The sequence below is a fragment of the Impatiens glandulifera genome, chromosome 3 (assembly GCF_907164915.1).
Source record: "Impatiens glandulifera chromosome 3, dImpGla2.1, whole genome shotgun sequence".
Taxonomy (NCBI): domain Eukaryota; kingdom Viridiplantae; phylum Streptophyta; class Magnoliopsida; order Ericales; family Balsaminaceae; genus Impatiens; species Impatiens glandulifera.
Genome location: NC_061864.1, coordinates 63,473,807 through 63,496,060, shown reverse-complemented (window position 1 = coordinate 63,496,060; position 22,254 = coordinate 63,473,807). Strand labels below are relative to the sequence as shown.

At 26.6% G+C, this 22,254-nt stretch overlaps 1 protein-coding gene across 1 annotated transcript; it reads left to right on the top strand.

Annotated features, from left to right (window-relative positions):
- Nucleotides 1-265: 265 nt before the first annotated feature.
- Nucleotides 266-18,146, top strand: LOC124930614 (3-hydroxyisobutyryl-CoA hydrolase 1-like). Its single transcript, XM_047470943.1, has 14 exons — nucleotides 266-326; nucleotides 3,117-3,328; nucleotides 11,565-11,633; nucleotides 11,848-11,911; nucleotides 13,915-14,000; nucleotides 14,592-14,675; nucleotides 14,760-14,844; nucleotides 16,413-16,498; nucleotides 16,590-16,723; nucleotides 17,300-17,360; nucleotides 17,443-17,541; nucleotides 17,654-17,755; nucleotides 17,832-17,873; nucleotides 17,997-18,146. The coding sequence occupies exons 1-14, from the start codon at nucleotides 266-268 to the stop codon at nucleotides 18,144-18,146; spliced, it is 1,335 nt and encodes a 444-aa protein (XP_047326899.1).
- The last annotated feature ends 4,108 nt before the right edge of the window (nucleotides 18,147-22,254 follow it).

Below are 22,254 nucleotides of genomic sequence, written 5' to 3'. Positions count from 1 at the left end.
ATGTGTAAAGAGAAATAAATTAGGGCACGTTAGCGAAGTAGAGTACATGGTTAACAGTCGGAGATAGAAACACCAAGTTTTACATTAGAACTCTAACGCTCAAGCAAGAAAATAATGTGATTAATTTGATTTCGATCGAGCAGGAGTTTATGATAGTGAACCTGGAATCTTTACAAGTATTATCAAATTCTATAAGGGTTTGTTTAAGGAACCATTTAAAGTCAAACCTAAATTGAATTATATAAATTTTGATTCAATTAGTACAATGCAAAAAGATATGTTGGATGCTCGTTTTACGTTGAAGGAGGTTGAGAAGACCATTAAAGGTGTGAAAGTGATAAAGCCCATAAATGCGATGAGTTTACTTTTGTTTTAAGAAGGCGTGTCATTTCCTTAAAACTGAAATTATGGAATAAATTGATTATTTTTATCGATTTTCATTATTTGATAAGAGTTGGACTCTACTTTGATATGTCTCATTCGTAAAACTCTAAGAACTATTAATGTGGAGAACTTTATGCCTATTAGTTTTGTTTCGTTTTTTATAAAAATGTTTGCCAACAGGTTGATAAGGGTTTTAGAGACAGTCATATCTAGTAATTATATGACGTTCATCAAATGTTGTTAAATCTATGATGCCATATTAATATGCAATGAGTGCATTGAATCAACTAATTCAAGAGATGAAAAATATACTTTTGTCAAGTTAGACGTCGAAAAAGTTTATGATCATGTAATTTGAAAGTTTTTGTTTGATGTAATGGACAAAATATGAATAAGTGTGAAATCAATTGGTTGGATTCTCGACGGTTAAGTTTCTTTCATTGTTAATGAAAGTTCTTAGAGATTTTTCGAGAGCTCTAAAAGGATCAGACATGGTGATCTATTCTCTCTTTTTTGTTCATCATTGTTATGAAAACTCTCTAAAAAATGATGATTTTCGTAAAAAACTCGGGACTCATCCGTGGAGTGAGTTGTGGGTGAAGAAGATATATTTTTGTCCTATCACAATTGTTTTTCACTAATGACACGCTTTACATGGTTCAACCTACTCATAGGAACTTTAAACACCATCGAGATTTTTTTATGTTTATTCGGTGTATGTTCCGGTTTTCCGTGTTAATCTTACAAAGTTAGACATCTTATCTCATCTTTTGTTTCAAATAGAAGAATAATGAAGTTAACAAATGTGTTGAGTTCAAAATGAGTGGTTTTCCGTCAAACTATATCTTAGTATTTCATTAGGTGATAAATTAGGATCCAAAAATCTCTTAATTTATATATATATATATATATATATATATATTATTTTTATTATTATTAGACCTTAAATAAAAACAATAATTTTAAATTAATCTTATAATCTTAAATATAATATTTTATTCTAAATTTAATATAAAATATAATTTAAATAAATATAATAAATTACTTACTTGATAATTTAAAATTTAAATAATAATTTAAAATTTAATTTTAAATGATATATAAATATAATATTTTAAGATTATAATATTTCAAATTCAATTATGTTTTAAATTCAAATGAGTGTAATTTCAAATTCAACACAAACATAAAGAGCGGCATCTTCGGGATCCGGTCAATTGTGCTTTAATTTGGTAGTTTTCCTTTATAGGAAGGAGGTTCATGACTTAAAAACCCTCATATACCCATGTTCTATCCTAATATGCATCTTGAATAAATTCAAATAAATAAATTAAATGATTAAAACTCTCCAAATAAATTTACTTAGATTGCAACAATCATACAATGTAACATATAATTGGACATCACATGTGATCAAATTTGTGTAATGAATTAAATATATATAAAAAAAATGGGACAATAAATTAAAGATATAGTACTCAAATACACTTAACCATTTAACAAGATGTAAAACTTGTCACCTAACGAGTTCGAACTCATAACCTTAGGGTGAGAATATCTAATTCTTGTTGCTGTTAAGTTAAAAAAAAAGATAACAAATTAAACATATAAAATGTAGTAGTGGTTTTCACCCATTTTGATCATAAATTGAAACCGAACTCAGACTGTATATGTATATTGTATTATTTTATTTCAGATTTGGAGGTTGAGTTTTATTTTATTTGCCTTTATTATTATTTTTTTTAATTTATTTATTATATTTGTTGATGTTGGCAAAATGAAATATAATGAAAGGATGAGTTATTGTGTATATATATAATGTTTGGGTTTAAGCCAATTTGAAACATTTTTAAAGACTAGACATATGGGCCCAGTTCAAATAATAAAATTTATTTATTTGATATATGGGTTCAAGCTCAAATCCTATATTATTAAATAAACATATTGGCCCATGTGTATCTAAGTCCACGTGTCAACCTTAGAAAAAATCTTGATTGAATTAATTAAATGTATAAAAGATGAAAGGTTTGTTTAGAATTTATAAGTTATTAAGGACTTAATTATACATTCACTATATATAAAGGCATTACCTGTTTGTTAAGTGGTTTCTTTTATTCAAGAACAAAGAATCTGTCCACTTCCAATTTCATAATTATAATTATATTATATATATATTTTTATAATTAAAATAATAATAAAATTTATAGTTTATTTATTAAAAAAATATTATTTCTATTATTTAAATAATATTAAGGAATTATTTAAAATAAAATATAATTAATAAAATATTTTTTAATAATAATTACAATAATTAATAATAATATAGTCATTTTTATATAATTAATTTTAAATATTATATATTAATAATAAAATTATAATAAATTAAATAAAATATAAAATATAAAAACTTAAAAATAAAAGAAAATTAATAATAGTTATATAAAGAATTATTTAAAAAATATTAAAAGAAATTAAAATAAAATATTTTAATAAAAATTATTATTAAAAAAGTTATACCATAATTAAAAATTATATTTAACTTAAATGTGTTTAATTCACTATTTAATATAATGTTTTAACAAAATAACAGTAATAATTTCTCTCTAATAATTATATAGTTGTAATCAAACATACACTTTTAATCACCATATCCGTTCTTATTCCCGTCCTCTATTAATTTTATTTCTATTCTCATTCATTTATTTGAACTCTTCTTCTCCATCTTCGTTAAGCGAAAACAAAAGGAACAGACTCGTCTCTGTCTCTGTCGCCGTCACAAGCCCTACCTTCTTCGTCCATAGTTTCCATTTTCGACAGTAACCGCCTCCAAATTAGAAATCTTCAAGCTCTCTCTGATCTGGTTTTCCTGAGCTATTGGAAGTTCTATGTCAACTATTTCTATGCTCCGGTTATAACAACAATGAAGAAGATATACATTAAAGAGGTAAGTCTTCTTTCTATAGCATTCATTTCATTTCATTGCATTATTGCAATTATGTTTGTTTGGTTGTCTTGATTCATATTTTAAATATGTGTATTTTGCTTGGTAGGATATTTAAATGTGTCATGTCTAAGCTAAGAAATCGTGAAGAAATAAATAATGTATGATCATTTATCTGTTATTTATATGTTTAATTTTGTATTTTTTATTCTATATTTTTTATTAATATTTTTTACATAATAATGAACAAATTTATATTAATATTTTGATAAAAAATTAAAAAAATAACAAATCAATTTCATTAAAATTAAACACAAAGTTAGAAAAAACTAAAAACAATAATGATCAGTTACAAAATATGAATTAAAAAAATACATTATATTAGATTAAAAATGGAAATTATATTTTCCACAATAACTAAATATAAAATTAAAATAATATAATTAATGACAAATAAGATTAATAATCTAGCTTAATTAGAAACTTGGAGATATGTGTGTATTGAAATAATTAAAATGTTATGATATAGTAAATTATATTGTACAACTATATGCTTAATTATAATCAAAATTCTAATACATCTTATATCAAATGACTTCATATTACAAAGTTTATCACACTTTTTAACACTAAAGATAAAACAATGACTATATACCATAAAATTTTATATGTGGAGATATGTGATAAATTTTGTAGTGTAGTTATTTTTGTGTTAACTTATTACTCTTCTCAACATTACATACATGAAAATGATTACACATTACAAATTTTATATTTTAAAAAGCAAATTTTATATGTTGAAAAGCGTGATAAATTTGTAATGTATAGTCATTTTCGTGTCGAATATGATATGACAAGTTTTGTAGTGTGCAGTTATTTTTGTGTCAAATGTGTTAAAAAATGTGATAAGTTTTTTAAATGTATAGTCATTTTCATGTCATTTGTATTGGAAAACGTGATAAATTTGTAGTGTAATTACTTCATTATAGATGCGTGGAAAACGTCATAAACTTTAGAGATGTATAATAAGTATTAAGGATTTTGACTATAAATAGACATACGATTGTACAATATAGTTCATATTTTAATTATATCGAATACACATTATTTTCAACTTTTCTTAAGAATGTCTATATCTGATTAGTTTTTTTACCACCGCGATGAAGATATCATATTATATTGACTTTATATAGAGAATCATTTTTTTCTTTTGTTTTTTTCCTATTAAAAAGTTATGATATTTATAAAAATATAGAATAAAAGCACAAAATTAAACATATAAATCATTTGATTATATTTATTTAGACAAATTTAGGTAGAGATCTTTGTAATGTAAGATTGGGACAGAAAAGTGCATGAAAAAAAAATATTATGTGATAGTTTATTTTAATATTCACTGAAAATAATACTAATTATATATATAATCACTTTTAAAGGTTTAATTAAATTTGTTTGTTATGTGCAACTTTTTGTGAAAAATTAATGATTATTATACTTTTAAGATTGAATACTTACATTAAATATTTTATCAAGAATATACTTTATAAAGTTCTATTATATGTTGATGCAAATCATAATTATTGATTTGACACAAGTGTTAAGACAATGAATCTCTAAATAAATGATTTTACATAAGTTAGCACGTAGTCCGCACAAGTAATGATATAAAAATCGAAAAAAAAATTATGATTAAATATGATAACATTTTTAATTTACTCTCACATATATATCCAAATTAACCATAATTATCGATCGACAATTCAGACACTTTAGAAATTAAGTATCATTATATATATGGCAAATTACATGGGTGACTCTCTAATTACTCCGATCGCACACTTTTAGCCCTCAAATTAATTTTTCAAACAAATCGCCCCTTCAACTTTTAGAAAGGTCACCAATGACTCTTCCGTTAATTTTTGGTTAAACATCTTTTTTACTATCAAACAAGTACTTCAAACAAAAAAAAAAAAATCTTAAAGTGCAATGAGAGATGACATATTATAAGATAAATAATTATAGTCCACATTAAATGAGAATTAAATGAGAATGTAGTTGGGAATTTGTTTTTTGTTTTTGTCACGGAATCCAAGCTTATAGACATTAATGGTGATTTAGCCGAACTACTAACCGGATAATTTCAAATTATCAAGTTAGGCTTAATATAACACACTAATTATAAGTTAGGCATTTTTTTTAAAAAAAATTGTCCAAAGAAGTATCAAATCAAATTAACTGATAATTGGCTTTGAAGATCAAATAGAGTTTGAGAAGCCTAACGAACTTCTAAATTGAACTTATAATTGGTAGAAAATCAAGCAAAGTAGTAGAGAAGCTTCTCAAGGGATCGTGGAAGCTTTTGGAAGTTTAAAGCTTCTTATCTTTCTTAGGAAGCGGTTATTGGTAGCTCGGGGTCTGTATTATTTTACGACAAGAAATTCCTAATTTATATCAAGGCATGAGGGTCAATTTGGTCATTTCAAGCATTGTGGACTTTTTGGTCAAATGCGAAATTCTGCCGCGTCTTTGGCCATTTTAGTCATGTGGGATTTTTGGAAAACTCGCAACTTTGGTCTTAATTTTTATTTCAAATGGATGAGCGTGGGATGTCATGCCATTTAAAATTAAAGAATTTTGACATAAGTTGGCCTCCTTTAACTCGATTGAATGGGAAGTGAGTTTGTCAGATCGAGTTAGGGGCTAAAATCAGTTGGGTTGGCTCGAAACATGTCTTCGCTACAATTTTGGTAGCAAGTTCGTCAATTGAGGGTGTGTAGCTCAACAATTCATTCCTACAACTTGAAACATTTACTTGTTAGTCAACATTTATCATTTTAAATATTTTTTGGGTAAATTGTACTTATTTTTTACGTTGCTCAAACTCATTATTTTAATAGCGAAAATTTATCGTTTCTAGCTAGATTAATTGCGACTATAAAAGCAGCCAGATCATGCAACAATGAATATCAATGTTTGTGTCTATATTATGCATGTGTACCTTAAATTGTTCTTGTTGTTCCTCTAGTGTTGTTTATTTTTTATTTTTCCTTGTGAATTTACAAACTTTTAACCACTCATCGTATACTTGTTTTGAACTGGGTTTTGCCCTTTCTGCAAAAAAGAATATATTAGTGAATATATTGCTCAATTTATCAACTGAAACTAGAAACCATTGAAAAAAAATTCAATATATTTGTTGGCAAGAGAGTTAATTAGTTTCTTATGGGATTGGAATACCTAGCTTTATAATTATCAACATATTATTGATTTTTCCACTAAACATCAAATCAATTATGTTAATTTGATATTGATATCTACCCAACAAGGAATCCTAACTTCAGGGTCTCATTGATTTGATATTATGTTAATCAAGGACACAATGCTTGGCTACTTATAAAGAGTTATCAATGACCAAACAAGATTTGTTTGTTTATTTATTTAAGTTCACTGTTTAGTTCAAATTTTCATACCCGATTATTTTAAAAAATGTAAACATTGATGGATTAATATAGTCTAACAGTTACCAGACCAAAGAGAAAACTACAAAGTTTCATGGCAAAGACTCATTTAAAAAATAGGGTATAAAAAATGTTGTTAAAATATAATGTAACAATGTAGAATTATATTAATTATGAAATTAATTTATTACTTCAATACTTTTTTTACATAGTCATTTCTAAGAAAATTGTTATTTTCAACCATCTTACCAATAATTAATTAAAGACCAAAGGAACAATATTCCTTTATAGGTTTGTCTTTACCACAAGATCGTAGAGTTCACTAGTAAAAATTAAGTTTATATTGATCAAAGATTTAAAATTAGTCTTTACGGAAGGATCTATAGGGACAAGTTAAAAAAGGGAAATTGGATGAGATGCCCTAAAGATCAGCTTATTTGTCTTCTTAACCAGGTATAAAATAAATGTGCTGGTGATACTATTTTTTTTTTTTTTTTTTGACGATTTTATCCCCGTTGTGGGACGCAACCGGATGCTGTGTGAATTTTATTTTTTTGAAAAAAAAAAAATCGTTTCGCGATTGCCGGTTGCGTCTCGCGAGTGTCGGTTGCGTCTCGCGATTGAGAACGTCTCGCCACAAGGGCAAAATCGTCCAAAAAAAAGAAAACGGTGCCACCAGCACTTCTTTTTAAACATCCGTCAAAAAGTCAAATAAGTGAATCATTAAGGTAAAAAAAAAACAATAATAATAATTACAGTAAACCGGTTTAATATAAACCAAAATAATTATAGTTATTATAGATCAATTAGAGACCAAACAATTTTAGATTGGGTCAATAAAGACCAAAGCAATTCCAATCTCTATTAACCATTTCAATAAAGATCAATGAATATGGATAAATATTAATATATACATAATCATATAATAAATTACAAATATATCCATTTTTATTTATATAATTTGATTCTCTTTTAAAATAAAATTTATAATATAAGTGATGAAAAATTATATAATATATTTATATATTATAATAATTAAGATGTATTAATAAATTTTAATTTGTATATATGTGATTATAAAATTAAATAATGTATGTCATAATTATTATTTAATTATATATTAAAATTTAATATTTTACATTTATCCATTAAACAAAATATAATTCCTTCATCAAACAAGGCCTATAAAATATAAAAGTGATCACTATATAATTATAAACCAAATGTACAAAAAGATGGTAACCATCGGTATCATCTAGAAAGAAAAAGAAAAAGAAGAGGAGAAAACCAAAACAATGAACTTAAGTTCTTTTAATTCAAGTCAATTAATTTATTCCAAATTTGGTCTAATTCTATTTTTAAATTAAGTAATTCTAATTTTTTAAAACTAAAATTAGAATTGTAATTGTAATTTATATGTATGAAAATTCCACTAAAATTACAATTCAAATGAGCTGAGGATTACATTGGAAATGAAGAAAATGTGAGTTCGAATCCAATAGACGGTCTCACTTGCTGTTTCAGATGAGAGAAAAGTAGAAGTTGGTGGAGAAAGAAAAGAGAAAATTGAATATTAAAATGAAATATCACATATATAATTTCTTATTTGTCTTATTTATTAAAAACAACATCGTTTTAATCTCTGAGACAGTCTCTTGGGACAGCCGATCCTTACTCAAAAAAATGTATAGGTTTGAATTTCAACTAAACCCATACGTTAGAAAGGTCTTAAATTTAATATAAGGGAAAATAATTATAAGGCTTACACTTATTTAATATAGGATTTTTTTGTAAAGAATATGAAATTTGAAAGAATTTAAATTGAAGGTAAGGTGTCCAAAGTTTATTATCTAATTACAAATAATTATAAGACTAATATTATTTTTAAAAGATGATGACATACAAGTTAATTTTATCACACAATGAAGTAAAATTTACATTATTTATTTATCTTGTTTTGTAGGAGGTTATGGAAAAAATTTGTTTAAAAAAGTTTTGTTATAAGAGGTTATGAAAAAAATTTGTTAAAAAATAAATAAATAAGAATTATTTAATTTAATATTTTGATTAGTTAATTAATAAAAAGTTAGGCGAGAGAATAATGAATTTTGAAAACTAGCATTATAACTCACCGTCATTGTCATCGTCCTTATTTCAATTTAAAATGACTCTTATTAATGACTGAAATAGGTTCAGAAAAAATAATGAATTATTAAAATAACCAAATGAATTATTAAATAACCCTTGCCAAACAAGGCTTGAAAATAACTTATATAAACACATTTAGAGAAGAAGTGAGCATATTTGAGGAGAGAGAACAAATAGCAATGTCTATGAAAATCGAAAAGGAATTAGATCAGGTACGTAATTCACATCATATCTTAGATAAATTTATTTACATTGAAATACTTTTAATTCAAATTGTTTTTAATCATAAATATTTGTATTATAATTATTTACAAATATAATTAAAAAAAAGTCATGATTTATGAAGATAAAAGATCAATCTTACTCTTTAAAATAGGGAGCTTGTTTATTTATATATAATATTTATTTTTGAAATATCTAGCTTGATTCTACATTTTTCATTTTTCAGTAAAAAATGAACATGAAAACTTACATAATAATTTACTACTTAAACTATTCTATTATGTTTAAGTAAAGTTAATTTCAATCCAAATAATTAATAATTATAAGTTTGGTGAATTGTGTTAATGCAGATATTGTTCATGGAAATTAATTCTAAGGTACGAAAGGTGATACTAAACCGACCTAGCAAAAGAAACAGTATCAGTTATGAAATGGTAATTATACATGCATTTCACAGTTTCCTTTACATATCATATATTTTGTATCAATATGCATAATTAAAATCATAATTAGAAATTATTAAAGTTTAAAAAATTAATAAAAAATCATAATCAAAATTATAGATGATATTTTATTTTTATTTTAAATAAATTTTAATTAAACACTTCATCATAAAGTTACCAACTCATTGTCAACAAATTAGAAAGATAGCCACAATATAGGACAAATTTGTTAGTTTGTTACAATGACTCATAAAAAAATTAAATAAAAATATAGTTCCTCCCATTTCACGAAAATGATCCAAGACTCACCCCAGGTAACTCGAGTATTAAAAAATGGTTGTATTCAAAAGCATGTTTGATAAACAAAACGCTATAATATAACAATGAGATTATAATAATGGGGTAATGATAGCCGCCCTTACGAAAAAAATTTAAGTCACAAAAAAGAATCGTATAACTAAAATAGTTATGAGACACAGAAATCACCCAACTGACAGTTGAAAAACTAACTCTCTCAAGGTGAATTGAACTAGACAAATTGTCAATTGGCAACTTATAAACTCATTAATAACTTACATTCAATCAAAAAAGAAAAGTCAAAAGTTTAAACATTTCAAAATTTAACCATGACATCTTTATAATTGGTTACATCTTTATCAAATCACTTCAATTTAAAGTTTTTCCTTTTTTTTTTTGAAAATCTAAACTAATACTTTTGATCTCTTAAACAAGATTTTTTTTGTTTTGTTTTATGTAACCTTGTGAACATTAGCCAATGAAATTATAATTGCTTCAGATTTTTTATTTAAGGTCTATCATGGCTAAAAGAACCTTTGATGTTTTTAAACATCAAAGGTTCTTTTAGCCATCATAGAAATGCAACTTGAAATTGAAAGACAAGCTCTTAAGTCACAAATACAAAGGGAAGAATTTCAGAACCAGTTAGCGGCGTTAATTGATATATGATGTTTTTTTGGGTTAATTGGTATTTTGGTTTATTAGATATTAGAATGTTGAATGAATTGAAGATTGAAGTTTATTGGATAATTGTATTTTTGAATTATTGGGATTTTGGTATATCAAATTTAGTATTTCTAATTCGTGTATGTAGCAGGTCTGAAATTATTTGGTATAAAATAGATAAAATTCGGTTTTAAAACATTTTATTTAAAAAAAAAAAGTATACCCGAGAGCATTTTATTGTTTTTGTTAATAAATTAAAGAAATTTCCGAGAGTATTAGAATTGCCCTCACAAATGCTCTTTTATTATTTCCGAGGGCATTAGAACTGCTCTCACAAATACTCTTTTATTATTTCCGAGGGCATTAGAACTGTCCTCACAAATACTCTTCTATTATCTCCAAAGACTTTCACTTCCCTCGCAAACGCGCTTTTATTTTCTCCGACAGTTGTTTCACCGAGACGCGTTTATTGCCCTCGGTGATTTCTTTTACCGAAGGTATGGACCTTTTCTCCGAGAGATTCTGCCCTCCATAATAATTAATTTTTTACTAGTGTTTATCTATCTAGTCTTAATTGTCATATCATTTAATCACAAAAACGCCTTATGAAATTATAGTTACTTAACTTTATTGTTGCATGTGGTGAAATTAAAAAAAGCTATTGTTCCCTTATTTTTAGTTAGATTGCTTCTTTTAAATTTAGATAGAGATTTGAGAAATGAAAAGTGTGTAAAAATTTATTAAATATTGAACATTTCTATATTGAATTTTGTTATATCCTATACATAAATAAAAGTTGATGGGTATATGATTGAAAAGAGATTTGATTAAGAGAACAAATGTCTTAACATGATGTGGGAGTCATCAATATAATATATGGTTGAAAAAATAATTTTTTTTCATAATTATTCATGGATTTGACTTTGTTCATAAATTGTCTTTAAGTTTGGGTCTGGTAGCTAGATGTGAAACAGAAAATTCACTTAAATTGATAACAATTTGCAGGTTTTACAATTATTGAAGAATTTAACTGCATATGAGAAAGATCCAAATGTTAACCTTGTGATGATTAAGGTGAGTTCCATAATTATTAGAGATTTTATATTTCTAATAATAATATTTCTGCCTTTTTCCTCAATCATACAACTCTTTAATGGGTTGAGGAAATCCTTTTTAAGAATAATAACTAAATAGAAATAAAGATAAAATAATTCCCTTAATATTGAAGCACTACAATAATAAACATATTTTTCAAACTCATAATGAAAGTAACATGCATGAAATGCAGGGAAATGGAAAAGCATTTTCAGCTGGTGGTGATCTTATATCTCTTCTACAATTTGGAAGTGCAGGTAAATGTTCTATATCTCTTTCAAGTTTCACCGATAAAATCCACTACAAAATTAATAATAAACATTTTTCTAATGAAAGTTGTGGTAATGATGTGGTTTTTGAAAAAAAAACAATGATTTATCGATACTATCGTTTACTCTACTAGAGGTCAACTAACAAACACGTTAGAGGGCAATTTGTCGTCTAGCGAATCTAAAACATATCAATTGGAACTACAAATTGATTGAAACTATAATCAACAAGAACCAAAATTCGTAACAAACTAAAATCACCGATCCTAATGCACCACTTGAGCCCAATAAAACCCCAAAAATCATTGGACAAAAATTTGTTTGCACAATCAAGAACTGAGGTGAATGAAACATTATTTTTAACCAATTACAAGGTACCTGGTTTTATATAAATAACTCATTCACGAACTAAAATAATTGAAATTGAAAGATGAAATCGATAAACTAATGATGAAAAATAAGATGGAAAAAAGTAGTTAATTGTCACGAGTCATTGAATGAATCCGAACTAAAACAGCTAGATCCTAAACAGCATGAAAAATCATATACTTCCAACTTAAACAAAATAAACTCAAACCAAATTACACAAAAAAATAATCCACCAAAATATGTCGTTAACCAGGCCATTTAAGTATGCTAAATATAAACTTCATTAATCCAATGGTCGTGTTTTAAATCACTCAAGTCATTAACTAATAAAAATAATAAAACTCGAAAAATTTAAAAAAGATGATAAATAAATGAAACCATTCACATGAATTTTTCTCATAATCAACTCTCACAAACGAATTAACTACCTAAACAAATTAATTAGAAACATAAGTATCAAGAACTAAAAATCTGGAACGAACCAGATATAATTAACATGCAACTTAAAATATATATACAATTAATTAACTATAAATCCTACAAATTAATGTGATGGTATTTTATAATTGAATTTGGTTCGTAAGAATTCTCTCATATCAACTTTTATTGTCAAAAGATCCTTTTTTCTATTAAAAAAAAGTATATCTTAATAAATAGTATCAGGATCTTGTTTAGTAAAAGTTTTTAAAATAAATCTGTGAATTATTTGAAAACATTTGATTGATTTAGTGTTTTGAAAAAAAAAAACTTAAATAATATTAATATATATAAATGAAAAAAATATTTTTTAAATCTAACCTACCAGACTCAAAAGTACATGTATATTCTAATCCAATAAAGTAATTTGATTGTCCATGATTTTTAATGGGAAAGAATTCGCACCTATTCGAATAATGACTACATTATCTGATGATCGTTTAAATTAGGGACGAATCCAGAATTTTGAATTGGGTGGGCTTGAAAAAAAATTAAGGTGGACTTAAAATAATAGCGAAATTTTAAAAAAAAAAGTATATAAAAGTAAAGTTTCATCATTTTTTTTAATAATTAGATAAAAAAAAACAATAAATTATATTAAAAAAGTTTAAGAAATTTAAAGATAATATCATATTTCTACTGTAAAGGGTGGACTTCAGCCCCCACCTGATTCCCTACATAAATTCGTCCCGAGTCCAAATTGAAATGACAAATTATATTGTGAAGTTTATAGCTAAATCAATAAAATCATGATTAAGAACGCACATGTTATGTTATGCTAGCTATATTATTCGAGATTACCATCAAACTTAAAAGAATGGAGTCAAGCCAACCATTTTTTGTTGGCTATGCTTATTCTTACGTTCATTTGATCCAATCAATCATTTTTTATCTAAAAAATAGATAAGTTGTAGGAATAGCTAAGCATTTAATCACATAATTCGAATTTTCTTCATTATCATACATTGTTGTTATTGAAATTAATTTAACAAATAGAGGTGTTTTATGATGATTAATCTCTTAACGAGTTAATATTTTTATTTTGTAAATTAATTCAACATAAATGTAATATTGAAATTGTTTTGATTAAATATATTTATAGAATTATTTTCATCTTTCTCATGAATTTTAAATTCATTAATCAGGTTATGGACATTGGAGTTTTCAAGCAAAATATTACTACAAGTTATTAACACTACTTCACTTAAACGCCACATATAAGAAACCCTTGGTAAGAGAACAATTAGCCATTATCCAAGTTTAATTAATTTTCCTTAGTCATCATAATAATAAGGAATGAAGCACATTTTGTTTCTAGATTTCATATTTGATAAGAAGATAGCGACTTCTTCAAATTGCAATATATTCTTTTTGCTTTGTTCAAATTATTTCTTGTCATAATTGTTTTGTTAATTCAATCGGTATCATAATGTTGATGACATGATTAACTATAGAAAACAAATTATATTTATTAGCCATTATGGAGATTAAAAAATTAAATAAATTGTATAGAGATGCAAAAATGATATTGTTCTATCATTAATATTCATAAATGTTTCTATAAATTAAAAACATGACATAGAAGTGTAAAGATTTAATTGTTTTTAAAGATTTCACTAATAAATGACCAAAAAGTAATTGAGTTAGTTTTAAAAGTACATGTACAAAAAGGAGCCAATATTAATGCATTTTTAATAAGTAAAATTAAACTTCATTTTTTCTTTAATTAACATTGTTTTCAAACGTTTGTTTTAACAAATTGGTTTTAAATATTATTAATCAACTGTTTTAACTTAATCAATTCCTCTACATTTTCGTATAGATAACCATTGTAAATGGATTCGTGATGGGAGGAGGCGCAGGTCTGTCTACATTTGCAACATTTAGAATCATTACCGAAAATACGGTAATTTGTTTACTATAATTCGAACAATATTTTATTCAATACTCAAATAGTGTCAATACTCAAATGTGATTTGAATTTCTACAGATATTTTCAATGCCAGAGGTAAAAATGGGCCTTACTCCAAATTCGGGTGCCGGTTATTTCTTCTCCAGGCTCCCAGGTTACTTTGGTAAGTAATTAGGATATAACTTATCAAAAATGAAATAGTCATAGTCCCTATATATGTTTAGTTAGATAATATTGAGTAAAGATGGTGTTATGTATTGATCATGTATATTCATCGTATTGTTATAATTACAAGAGTATGAATTTAAACAAAAGAAAATATAACTAAAGATTTCAAAAATATAAAAATTTCTAAAAAACTTAAAAGTTCAGAAGTTGAAAATTAAGAATTTTTGGTTTCCAGTTCTTTGCTACTAATTATAGTCTTTATATAGTTTTTTTTTTATATATATATAAATTTAATGTAATTTCAAGTTATTAAATAGCTCGAAAATATATTAAATTAATGAAATCGGAGATCCAAATATCATTTTGAATAACACTTGTAAAAGGATGAATATTTCTTAATCTTAACAGATATTATAACTGTTTTGTTATCAAATTTGGTGTTCTAGTTCTTATCAACAAAAAAAAAATCACCAAATAATTATAAAATTACCCTAGCATATTAGAATTTTTCGAAAAAGTAACAATATTGATTTTCTATAGAAAATTGAAATCTATTATATCTAAATTTCTCTCCACCTTATATGATAAATATTTTTTGGTATATGAGTATTAGCATTGATAAACAGTGCGGAAATTGAATTAACTATGAAAAAAATCAATTATTTCAAGTAATATTATTAGTTTTCAAGACTTTGTAAAAATAGAACAACAAAAAATAATTATATAAAATTATAAAGTTTAAAGAAACTCACAGATCAGTTTAAGGTAACTTAAAACTTGACTATCTGAGTGGTCAAATTGTCATCCTTAAACATATACATTTAAATAAATAATGTTTTTCATATGTTTTTCTAAATTTTAATATTACTAATTTTTAAATTATTTATTATTTTTATAAAATTAAACTTTTTCTTCAACCTTTACAAAATTATACATAGTTATTAAATTTTACTCTGCAACTTCTTCCTCAACAATAATTTTATATTATGTTTTATTTAAAATATATTAATTTTTTAATATTTAATATATTTAAAAAATAATAAAATATATAAATTCACACTTTAATAGGGTAATAAATATCCATCGGGGATCGATTACCCGACGAATCAAGAAAGATGATTGAATAAAAATACCTATCGCGATCAAGTAGTGAAATGAAATGGGGTTTAGGAGTGGGTATTTCATTACCTAGTAAGTAGGATATATACCCGTTGTCATCTCAGGTCCACAATATTATAAACATTAGTCTAAACAATATTCTTATTTGGTTTATTATTATTTAAATTTGTGTTAAGATTAATGGGTCTAAGAATTGTAAAAGATTATAAAATATTCCAGTACATAAGTTTTTTCATATAATATTATTTTACTCTTTTTTGTATTTTGTTGATATAGCAATGTTGATATCTTTTTGAGTGATTGAATGTTGGATCATTCACCTGGTTTTGTAGGGTTCTATATAAAAATGATAATATTCTAGAACACCCCAAATAACCTAGATTTCCATGTTTTGAAGATTATTAATTTAAAAAGGGAAATTTGAAAGTATTAATTTGTCCATAGGAGAATACATGGGATTGACAGGTGCTAGAATAGATGGGGCTGAAATGATTGCATGCGGTCTTGCAACTCATTTTGTTCCTTCCAAGGTATTACTATTTATTTAGCTGATTAATTGATTGTATTTTAAGATATTGTTTTACACCAAATTTCTTTAATGGAAATGCTCTATTTTATTAGGATCTTGTTCTTTTGAAAAGTGATTTGGAGGAGATAGCAGGTTTATCAATGATAATGGACATCTCTAAAGTTAATGATACCATTAACAAATATGCTATTACACCTTCCTTAAAGCAAGATAGTTCACTAAAGAAGTGAGAATCCTTTCCTCTTAATTACTTATTAAATAGTTGTAAACATAATTATTTGAAATAGTAATCAATTAACAACGATATCTTATGCACAAGAAACTATTGTACTATTTTAGTTTCGAACAAAATAGAGTGATCATTGATTTTTTTTGATATTCTAACAAGTGTAACATTAGTTATTTCTAGAGTATTAGTCGAAGGAGACTAAGATTATGAATGAGAACACGACGCCTAACTAAGTTTGGGAGATTGCATGCGATATAGACTCTTTACAAAGTGATGCTAATAGATTATAAATACTTTCATTAATAATCTTTAATCTTGGGTTTTGATTAGTGGTTTGATGCACTTCATCTTCTCTCATTTCATACTGTCTCAAAATCTCTCCGAAATGACATGTTATCCCGAGTTATACGCGATTTCTAAAATCCTTGAATAAACAATATGACTAAATTAGAAATGTTAATCATGTTTTCCATTATTATAAATACAAATATTATTAATACTTCATATTTATGTCATTAGTAAATAATTAGTTGGACATGTTATGAAATTAGTTAATAATTATTTGTTCTATAGATTGAAGATGATCAATGAATGCTTTTCCAAGGCAACGGTTGAAAATATATTATCATCTTTGGTAATTTTTACTCTTGATATTTTGTTAACACTAATATATCGTTAAATAAATCTATCATATAACTATTTATGCTCGGTTATAGGTGGATCTCTCTATAAAGAATGAAGATAAGTTGATTATTCATTCTATAAGATCAATGAAAGATGGTTCCCCATCTAACCTAAAAATCTTCCTCAAATTGGTAAAAGTTAAATGTGTTTTTACTAGTGTCATCAACAAATCACATAATCTTGGAAATATTTAATGTATTTTTTATTCAGTAATTAATTAATTTCATTTGATATTTGTGGCAGATTAGAGAAGGGCGAATGCAAAAACTCGAAAAATGTTTTGTTCGTGACTATAATATCAATGTCAATATATTCTCAGCAAAATTTTCTAGTGACATTATAGAGGTTATAATATTGGTTTTAGTATATTTAAACTATTATCCAAGAACTAATGTACATATTTTTAAACATATATAAACAGGGTACTAGAGCGATGTTAATCGAAAAGGATAACAAGCCTCGGGTAAGAAGAAAAAATTGTATATTTCTTTTGGATAACTATCATGCCGACCATTTACTTGTTATTCAATATTTTACTACTAGTTACTTAAATTAATATTAATAATTTTAGTCAATAAATTAACAGTGGAATCCATCATGTCTAGAGGAAGTGAAGGAAGAATTTGTGAATAAACATTTTGAGGAAATTGATGATGATGAGTTCCAGCCTCTGGTTCTAGATGCTTCTAGAACCCTCAATCATAGACTGATCTCTATGATGCGCCCAAACCTATGATCAATAAGGGCTTCGAAACATGGAATATATATTAATTAAGTTGATTTGGATTATGGCTAAACAATATTGTTTATGTTTAATGATTGTTTATTTATCAAATAAAAACTAAATAATGATCCCAATATTGGGACGTATTTATATATTCATGTAATTGTAATTGAATGCTTTCTTTTTTATTCATGTGTTTTCTTTCTTTAAATTCAAGTCTAGATATGAATAGTTTGATTAAAAAAAATTATGTTATTTTTTTTTCATTTTAGTATTTTTAATAAAATGACGGTTGTTTTTAAAAAAAAATATTGGGATGTGAGCAATGAATGTTTCAAAAATTTATATTAGTTGTTTTTTAAAAATAAAATAAAATTGTGATATTATACTGTGACAAAATTATTTAACTAAATGTTAAAAAAAATATTTAACTAATACCTCGTAAATTGAAACCGAACTCAAATTTGTATTGGGTATTATTTTATTTCGCAATTTCAAATTTGGCTATTAGGTTTTATTTTATTTGCGTTTATTATTAATTTAATTTATTTATTTTGGCAAAAAGAAATATAATGAAAGTATGAATAATGTTAAAAATGAAATAGTTAATATTTGGGTTTGAGCCCATTTGAAACATTTTTTAAGACTGACTAGGTTTGAGCCCAGTTCAAATAATTTTTTTATTTTATGTTCTTGATATTATTAAATAAAGATATTAGCACCATGTGTATTTGTAAGTAAATGTAAAAAAGATGAAAGGTTTATTTATAAATTCCTAAGTTTACTAAGAGAACTTAATTATATATTAATGATGAGGTGTAATTATATTTTCTCTTCGGAAATTTGACGAAATTACATGAGTTGGTCATCAACGCATAATTTAAATGAGCTGGTGACCAGCGCATAATTTAAATGTGTTGGTGACCACTTCATATTTTTTTGACAAAATTGTCCCTGTCGCGAGATGCAATCCAATCGCGAGACGCAACCGACAATTCGATTGTAGACTTTTCACATGGCATCCGGTTGTGTCTCGCAACATGTGATTGCGTTTCGCGACATGGACAATTTCGTCAAAAAAATATGGACAATTTCGTCAAAAGAAATATGAAGGGGTTACCATCGTATTTAAATTATACGCGGGTCACGAGCTCATTTACTCCTCTTTTTAGGGTCATTTCGTCAAATTTTCCTTTCTCTTCGGGAAATTAAATATTTGAAGAAATGACCATAATAATTGCCTTATTTGCGCAGCCGACACCTAATTTTGTTTTTGCATAAATGACGACTTCATATTTTTCGTACAAAAATACCTCGTCTCATGACGCACGGTTGCGTTTGCGTCTCGTGTCGACACGTTCGTCACGCGACGATACACTCGATGCTCATTTTCAGGTAATTATTAGGGTCATTTCATCAAATTTCTTCTCTTCTCTCCAAACCCTAAATCACTCATTGGTCGCCATTAGGTTATAGTAAGCGGCAAAGAGAGGAGAAAAGATGAAGATCTATCTTTTTCTCCATCTTCATTAAGCGAAAACAAAAGGAACTCGTCGCCGTCGCAAGCCCTACCTTCTTCTTCCTCCATAGTCTCCACTTCCGATCCCCTTCTACAAATTAGAAATCCTCAAGATCTCTCTCCGATCTCGTTCTCTCCTGAGCTCTTGGAAGTTCTATGGTCAGCTATTTCAGCCGTTTGCAAGGAATCCATGGGACGTGCTCTCCTATTCTTCGGTAGCAACAATGAAGGATGATATATCCATTAAAGAGGTAAGTCTTCCTTCTAGCATTCATATATATATATATATTTTATATCTGTGTATTTTGCTTAGTAGGATATTTCTGTGTTGAATGTGTCATGCCTAAGCTAAGAATTCGTGAAGAAATCAATAATGTATGATGATTTATCTGTCAATTAGGTTATAAGTGGATATAATAACACAGTTTTGTGGAGATCTATCACTCCAATTAATCATCTTTATCATGCATTTTGGGTATTTGCAAACACTAGCTAGAAACAACCATTGAATCCCTAATGTTAAGAAGAAGCTTTGATTGATATTTGTTAAAATATGACAATGAATAACTCTGTTTCGGTTTAAATTGTTGACTTGATTCGTAATTGATGACAAAATTTTGAAATTTACAAGTTCAGGATTTGTATAATCTAAGCCCATTGCATTACTCCTATCTCAATTAATTAATTAAAATATTAAAATAATTTATATTTTAAATTATTATACTTTAATAAATTTTGGATTTATTTGTTCATACTTAGACACATATTTTACTCACGAATATTTTTTTTCCCAAACTTTGTTCAATATGACATTTTGTAACAACTTTATTTTTACACTTAAATAATTTTAAAAATTAGAGTCTAGAATGATAATCATACGTATACGTGATTAATAGAATTGATAGAATGTCTTAAATTAAGAAGTAACTCACAAGTTAAGAGTTAATTTAAATGCAATTTTTTAAGAATATTTAAAATTTGATAAATCTAACACCTCCATGACAATAGTAAAATAGGTCAAAATTGAGTATTATTGGGTGGTTTTTCGGTAAACATGGGTCAACCCATAACGTAAGGTAGCCCTTTAAGTAAGGAAGGTCACTTTGAAATCATCCACACTTATTGAACTACAAGTCACTTAATCTTAATCTTTAAATTTGTTAATAAAGTTGTAGCCAGATTCATACTGAACTGGTCTCGCCTTTGACTCAACCTGAGTCGATCAAGAGAGCTCGAGCAAAATGGTTGCCCTTTCAATCGAGCCAAAGGACGTAAACATTTGGTCAAAAATTCATTTCTAAATTGTTGCACGTTCACCCATTTGAAAAAATCAAATACCGAATCTTGGGCTTTCCAAAAAGACAAAGAACATCCTAAATGGCTTGCTAATGTTACCCAATTTCACATTTTACAAAAAAAAATGGCCCAAATGCTTCAAATGACAAATTAGCCCTTCTTGCCTAATCGCATCTTCTAACACTAGTGAAATCCAGAGCGAGATAATTTGTAAACGTCTCCATTTATCACTACCCCGACTTGAAGATGTTACAATATCGAAGTTCGTGTCGTCGATCAAAGCTTGCTCGCTTGTTGTCACTGCTTTAGCATATTTCTCTAGTTATTTTTAGGTAACCTAATACATTTGTAAGGCCTGTAAGTTATTATATATTGTTCTATTGATTTGATTGTGTTTAGATGGATTAATTGCTTGATATGCTGGATTGACCTGTTATTAGTTAGATTTAAGAATAGATAGATGTTAGGAACTATCCTAACACTAATTAGGGTTTTATGATGAACTATTCGTCAAGATCTTCGTCTTTGATCTTCATTTTCTTAGTCATCGCCTAAGAAATGCTCATAATCTAGTCTCGTTACTAATTTAAACTAAATCTAAGCTAATTAATCAACTAATCGAAGACGTAACAAAAATATATGTTCAAGTTTGTCGCAAGATTTCTATTGACGGAGACATTAGCTTCTTGAGGGTTAATCTTCGGCACTAGAGTCCATGACGAGGAGCATTAGAAGACAACAAAAGTCTTTGAATAACTTTGGAGGACCATACAACATGAAACTAGTTTACAGTGTTCCCTCTTTCACGTATAGACTCCCAAGCTAAGTTTGAATTAAACTTTCCTCTTTTTTCAACCATCCAATCACGATAGTCAATAATATCATTAAAATGCAATGTTTGAATGAAGTTGAGAATTCTTATACCTTCTAGAATACGCCTTAGAAGTGTGTTCCATTCCCCGTCCCTTATATCTTTAGCCGTAGCAACAAGGCAGTCTTTCCTTATTCGAACTCTTCCAAAATTTTCCTTAATTGACTGATTTTCAAACCAAAGATCATGCCAGAACAGGGTTTCTCGACAATCACCCAACCGAATCTTGAACATCAACATAGTGTTGTCTTTGAGCTTGAGTATCTTCTTAAGTGACCAAACCATTTTCATTTTGACTTTGTTTGTTTATATGCTTGTTTCTTTCTTTATGAACCGCGAATGCACCCATTTCACCCATAACGAATCTTTTTTTTTCTCTATCACCCAAAGATGCCTATATGTTATAACTTTGTTCCACTCGACGCAATTCTTCT

What these genes read in the sequence shown, in the direction of transcription:
- LOC124930614 (XM_047470943.1), top strand. Translation starts at nt 266, where the DNA reads ATGCAAAAAGATATGTTGGATGCTCGTTTTACGTTGAAGGAGGTTGAG. An exon ending in CAGGCTCCCAGGTTACTTTG is followed by an intron (nt 14,845 to 16,412) that starts GTAAGTAATTAG and finishes ATTTGTCCATAG; the next exon opens with GAGAATACATGGGATTGACA. An exon ending in CTCATTTTGTTCCTTCCAAG is followed by an intron (nt 16,499 to 16,589) that starts GTATTACTATTT and finishes CTATTTTATTAG; the next exon opens with GATCTTGTTCTTTTGAAAAG.